Source organism: Pelecanus crispus, chromosome 5 (assembly GCF_030463565.1).
Source record: "Pelecanus crispus isolate bPelCri1 chromosome 5, bPelCri1.pri, whole genome shotgun sequence".
NCBI lineage: Eukaryota > Metazoa > Chordata > Aves > Pelecaniformes > Pelecanidae > Pelecanus > Pelecanus crispus.
In genome coordinates, this window is record NC_134647.1 from 78,847,358 (window position 1) to 78,853,159 (window position 5,802).

General features: G+C 66.9%; 1 protein-coding gene across 1 annotated transcript; it reads right to left on the reverse strand.

Annotated features, from left to right (window-relative positions):
* Positions 1-634: 634 nt before the first annotated feature.
* Positions 635-3,630, reverse strand: BARHL2 (BarH like homeobox 2). Its single transcript, XM_075711389.1, has 3 exons — positions 3,045-3,630; positions 1,487-1,712; positions 635-947 (listed from the first exon to the last, which is right to left on the reverse strand). Exons 1-3 carry the CDS (start codon positions 3,628-3,630, stop codon positions 635-637), a joined length of 1,125 nt encoding a protein of 374 aa, XP_075567504.1.
* Positions 3,631-5,802: the final 2,172 nt, after the last annotated feature.

Below are 5,802 nucleotides of genomic sequence, written 5' to 3' on the forward strand. Positions count from 1 at the left end.
TTTTTTTTCCTTTTTTTTTTTTTTTTTTGGACGACATATAATAAATATGATATAGCACTCAGCACTCGGTCTGTACAATTCTGTTCGCATTAGGGAGCATGCCACTTTTCGATAAGAAAAGACAAAAAAAAAAGAAAAAAGGAAAAAAAAAAAGAAAAGAAAAAAAAAAAGGTCATGAGAAAAATCAGTGCAAAGTTCTCCGTTCCCCCGGTCTTCTCCGCCGGGCGGGGGTCGAGGCGCTCTCATTCCCTCCGTCCTCCGCAGCCGTCGGTCTCTCCGGCGGGCTCGGGCTCCCTCTCCCTCTCCCTCCTCCTCCTCCTCCTCCTCCTCCCCCCCTCCGTCCCCCCCTCTCTCTCCGAGCTCCGAGTCCGGCCTCGCAGGAGCCGGGGTCGGCGGGGTCGCCCCGCGGCTCTGCCCGCCTTCCCCCGCGTGTGGTCGTTTCACTTACGGGCTCGGCTCTGGGTTCACGGTTCAAGAGTCCCCTGCTCTGACTGATCGCCTCCCTCGGTGGCCGGTGGCTGCCTGCAGAAGCTCCTGCCCCTCGGCTTCCCCTCGCTTCCTCCGCCGCGCTGCTGGGGCTCGTTTGGGGACGGGGGAGGGGGGAAGGGCTGGTTGCGGGGACCGCGGTGCCGCTTCACCGGGGGTGCGGGGTGCCGGGCATGGGGTTGGCCAAGGGGTTGAGGGCCGGCTGCCCGCCGGGCCCCAGCCCGTGGATCAGCACCCGCGGCACCAGCGGCCGCTGGAGCTGGGGGTGCGGCGCGGGGGGAGTCCGGTACATGCTGCTGTACATGGCCGCGGCCGCCGCGGCCGCCGTCGTGCTGTCCATGCTGCCCAGCAAGCTGGGGTGGTAGAAATAGGGCGAGGGGAACATCCTCTGCAGGGCCGAGTAGTTCCCGGCCTCGGCCAGCAGCTCCAGGCCCACCGCCGTCTGCCGCTTCCACTTCGTCCTGCCGGGGGTAGGGGGCACGGGGGTGGGGGGGGGACACACACACAAGAGGCGGCTGCAAGGGCGGGCGCCGCGACGGGGCACCCGGCCCGGCTCCGCGGGGGTCGGCGGGCGGCGAGCCCACTCCCTCCCTCCCTCCTTCCCCTCCCCGGCACGGCCCCGCACCACCGGCGCGGTGCAGCGGCCCCGCAGACGCCGCGACCCCCCCCCCCCCCCCCCACCGGCCGTGCCCAGAGACCCCCGCCCCGCAGCGCTCCGGCCGAATTAATAACCACGGGTAGATCGCAGCGCGCTGACGCTAATGGTTTGCGACAGAATTAGGGTGGCTGCAACCGTATGTAATGAGACAGAAAATTACGGCGGCGGGGACAGGGGCCGGACCCCCCCCGCCCGCCGCCGGGGAAGGGCGCGGGGCAGCGGCCGGGCGCTCCCCGCATCGCCCCGGGCTCCCGCGGGCAGGAGCAGCGCGGTGCCCGCCCACCCCCCCCGGCTCCCCGGGGAGCCCCCCTGGGCCTCCGCCCCGCCGGGCCCCGGCCTCACCTGCGGTTCTGGTACCAGGTTTTCACCTGCGTGTCGGTGAGGTTGAGGGCAGCGGCCAGGTCCATGCGGTCCTGCACGCTCAGGTACTTCTGCCGCTCGAAGCTGCGTTCCAGCTGGTTGAGCTGGTGGTCGGAGAAAGCCGTCCGAGCCTTCCGCGGCTTCTTGGCCCGCACCGGCGGGCTGTCCCGGCTGCTGCTGATCTCCCGGTCTCCCTCCTCCTTTGTCCCTAGGAGCGAACCGAGGCGCGGTGAGGGCCGGCGGGACAGCGGCTCCGTCCCCGCCCCGGTGACCGGACCCCGCCGCCGCCCCCTCCCCGGAGGCTCCCCCGGAGGTGGCGGTGGGGGAACGGGGCAAATACGGCGGGGGGGGGCGGCGAGCCCGTCCGGGGGACGGCGGGATTTCCACTCTCCGCTTGCCAGCTACGGGGCTTTCGTTATTTTCTCCGCCCCCCCCCCCCCCCCCCAAAACACCGGGAAATCGATATGTCAATCCAGCTCCGCTCGGGCCCGCGTTTGTGGCGCTCCTTGATCCTCCCCGCAGGAAGAACAATAATCTCCCTAATTGACCCACTGGGGAGGTTGGTGAGCGCAAAAATGGCCAGCCCAGACCCTACAGCTGGTTTGGGCGCTCTTATGCTAATGCTAAAAGAGCAAAAGGAGCGGCACAGCCGGGCGTCTGGCTGGCAAAAAAAAAATCCCTCCGTGGGGCAAAATTAGAAAAAAAAAAAAAAAAAAAGGGTCCTGTCGCCTCCCGGGCTGCCTGCGAGGGAGGGGAGCTCGGCCGGCACGGCGGGGAAAGCAGCCCCTCTCCCCGCCTCGCCTTGCCCACTCCTTGCCTTCCCTCCCCGTCCCTTCCCCACGCACACATCGCTCTTCCCGTTTACGAGCCCCGCACGGCCGGGGCTTCCCCGTCAGCACGAAATCCCTAATTAAAAACGGAATAAATAAGGGAGAAATTAGCCTTCCTATCCCGGCGCGGGGAAAAACCGGGTGTTCTGCCAAACGCACAAAGCCCTCCAACCTTCCGCTGCCTATAGCGGGCCGATTGCTTTTTTATTATTTTATTTTTAATTAAAAGTTTTTTCGTTTTTTCGCCTATTTGGTACCGGCTGTTGGGGAAGTGGGATTTTTTTTTCCCCCTTATTTTTATTTTAGATGGAATGAGCAAAAATGAAAAGGCTGAAGGCTGTAAGTGCAGCTGAGCCGCCGGTTCTTAGAAAGCCGGAGAATCGTTTATACGCATTTGCATGGAAAAAAATAAATACATTCAGGTTTTCAACGCGATCCCACCGCTCCGGCTATTTCTTGAAAAACGGGGAAGTGAAATAAAAAAGAGGAGGAAAGGTCGACAGAGAGGGAAGAGGGGGAAAAAAAAAAAAAAGGGGGGATTTAATTTCCTACCGATCTGAAACCCGCGATGGCGAGGATCACCGGCGGAGCGGGGCGCTCCCGCCGCAGCTTTGCCCCCGATTTTTTCGTTTCACCGGTGCAGCCGAGCGCAGCGGCCCCGGTTTGCACGGCGGCCGAGGCGGCGCGGGGCCGGGCCGGGCCGTACTCACCGTGGCATTTGATGTCGCCTTGCGTGTCGTCGCGCTTGTCCGGCTTGGCTTTGCCGTCCTCCTGCTCGAGTTTGGGCCTGAAGCTCTCCGGGGCCGCGCTGCCCTCCTGCTTGGGGGTGTGATGGGGAGAGGGGACGCTGGTACTGTAAGGTGCACACGCCGCCAGCGGTTTGCTGTCGCCCAAAATGTCCTTAATTAAAAAAGAAGAGGTGGAAGTCCTGGGGCCGGAGCTGGCCGAGCCCAGCTGGGGCGGCGGCGGCGGCGGCTGCGGGGGCGACGGCTGCAAACTCGGCGGCGGCGGCGGCGGGTGCGGGCCGAGGTGGAGGTGGTGCGGCGGCGGCGGGAGGCTCTCCCCCACCCCAAGGTGCGGCTCGGGGTGCTCCATGCTCACCGAGATGGGCGACGAGGGCGCCGTCCCCACCGTGTCGATCTCCGAGCAAGGGGACGGCGTGGCCTGGCTCCTAAAATCCGCCGGCCGGCCGTCGCCGTGGGGGCGAAAGTCTCCGTTCATGACTCCGGGGCTGCCGGTGCTGCCGCCCGACAGGATCGTGTCTATCCCGAAGCTGGACGCGCTCGGCCCCTCCATGGCGGAATGCTAACGCCGCGCCCGCATCCCCGGGGGCGGCAGCCGGGGGTAGCACCGGGGGAGGGGAGGGAAAAGGGGGGAGGGGGGGGTAGGGGGTTACCCCAACCCGCGCACCGGCGGCGGCGCGGGCGGCACTAACGCCGAGCCCCCGCCGAGCCCCGCATGGCCTCCGGGGCCGCTTCGCCGCTCCCCAACTTTCTTGCGGGAAGTTGCGGGCGAGGAGGAGCGGGACGGACACCGGCCACTGCGGCGCGCCCGCCCGTGCCCACCGAGCTCGTCTCGGCGGCGGCGACTCCCCCCGTGACGTCACGCCCGCCGCGTCCCCGTCCCGTGTCGTCGTCGCCCCCCCCCCCCCCCCCCCCGCGACGTTTATTATAAACCCGGGCTTTTGCCGCCGCCGCTGCCCGCCCCCATTGGTGGAAAGCCGAGCGGGGGGCTGACGCAGCGCGGGCGGCAGCCAATCGGCGGCGGAGGCGGCGGGGACGGGCGCGGGAGGGCTCCGCCCTCCCGCGCCCGTCCCCGCCGCCGCCGCCGCCCCGTCGAGCCCCGGTTCCCCGGTATCCCGGGACGGTTCCCCCCCTTTAAACGTCAGAGTCGTGGGAATTGCCACCGCCAGACGTCGTAACAATGAAGTGGCGCGCCCGCCTAACGAGCAGAACCATGATAAAGCTGCTAACGAACGATTTCCAGTCCCCCGCGTTATATTTTACCGCCAATTACCGTCCCCGGGCCCCTATGACACCTCCCCTCCCGGCCTCCAGCGGCTCCCACCGGCCCCGAAACCATCACCCGCGGCCCCAAAATCTCGGTTGAGCTCAAGGGTGATCGGGTGGTGACGTTCATTAAGTGATGGCATTCAGTGATGGCATCGGTGCGGGGGTCACCCGGTGATGGGAGCCGGCGCCCGGCCCGGGGCGGGGGGGCAGGAGGAGAGGACACCCCGGTCCCGTCTTCCCCCGGGCTGCCCCGCACCGGGACCCCGCGCCCGGCCCTGCGCAGAGGATGCGCGGGTGTCTGTCTGTCTGCGCAGGTGTCCCGTCCGTCCCTGTGTCCCCCCCCGCACCCCGTTTCCCACCCCGGTTAAGCCGCCCCGCTCAGAGCTACGGAGGGGCTCGGGGAGCGCATGGGGAGCACCGGGGGGGAGCGGGGGAACCGGTTACTCGTTGCGGGCGGTTGGGTCCGACGTGAGAGGCCGCGGCCCCACGGCAGCGGTGCGGGATGAGCAGCCGCGCCCCGAGGTGCCGATGCGGAGCGGGCCGCGGCCTTCGCCTCCGCTTCCGACGGCGCGGGGCCGGCCCTCCCTCCGCCGGGGAGCCGAGGAGCTGCTGGGTCCTCGCTGCTAAAAATCACCGGGGGCCTCCCCTGGGATTCACCCGCCACCGGCGTTGCAGCCGGGCGCCGCGGCGGGGCAGGTCCCTGCCCCGCTCCCGCACTCGGTAAGAAGTTTCTCGACGGCAGGGACCCTTGCCCGCGGGCAGCCCGCTGCTACCGAGCATCCCCCGCGCCGCCCCGACGGCCCCGCATCGCCTCCCCGCGGGCAGGCAGCCCCCGGGGGGGGTGTGTGTGGGGGGGGTGTGCAACCGTGTGCCCCGGGGGGGCTTTAGGCGCCCGGAGGCCGGTGAGGGAGCGGAGGGGCGAGCCCGGCGGAGCTGCAGGCCCGCCCGTCCCCGCTGGGCGGCGGTGGCGGCCGCCCCCGTAGTCCCCGACGGGCGCCCGGGGCGGCGGGGAGCGGAGGCAGCGCGGGGGCCGCGGCCCCGGTGGGCGAGGGGTGCGCGGAGCGGCGGGGTGACCCCTCGGGGGGGCTTGGAGGAACAAGGAGAGGAAAAAGGGACAGAAGCAAAACGGGGGGGAAAACCGAGGAGCAAAATGAAAGGTGGGGAGAAAGGGAAATTTTTTTTTTTTTTTCCCCCAAGAAACCTGCAGACGCACAGGCAGGTTTCCTGCAGCAGGCAAGCAGCCCGCGGCGGCCGTATTTATCCTGCTGTCTTGGTTTGCAGTTTACCAAAAGTATGTCCTAATTATCCCTAGGGGAACGCGGGATCCGGGGTAATATGTTACACCAGCATAATCCTTTAACTCACAATACACTTCCCCGTCCCGGAATCGGGATTTAGGGCTTAAAGTCATGTTCCTGAAGAGTGAACACCTTTCATTTCCCTCCTTCTATTTTTT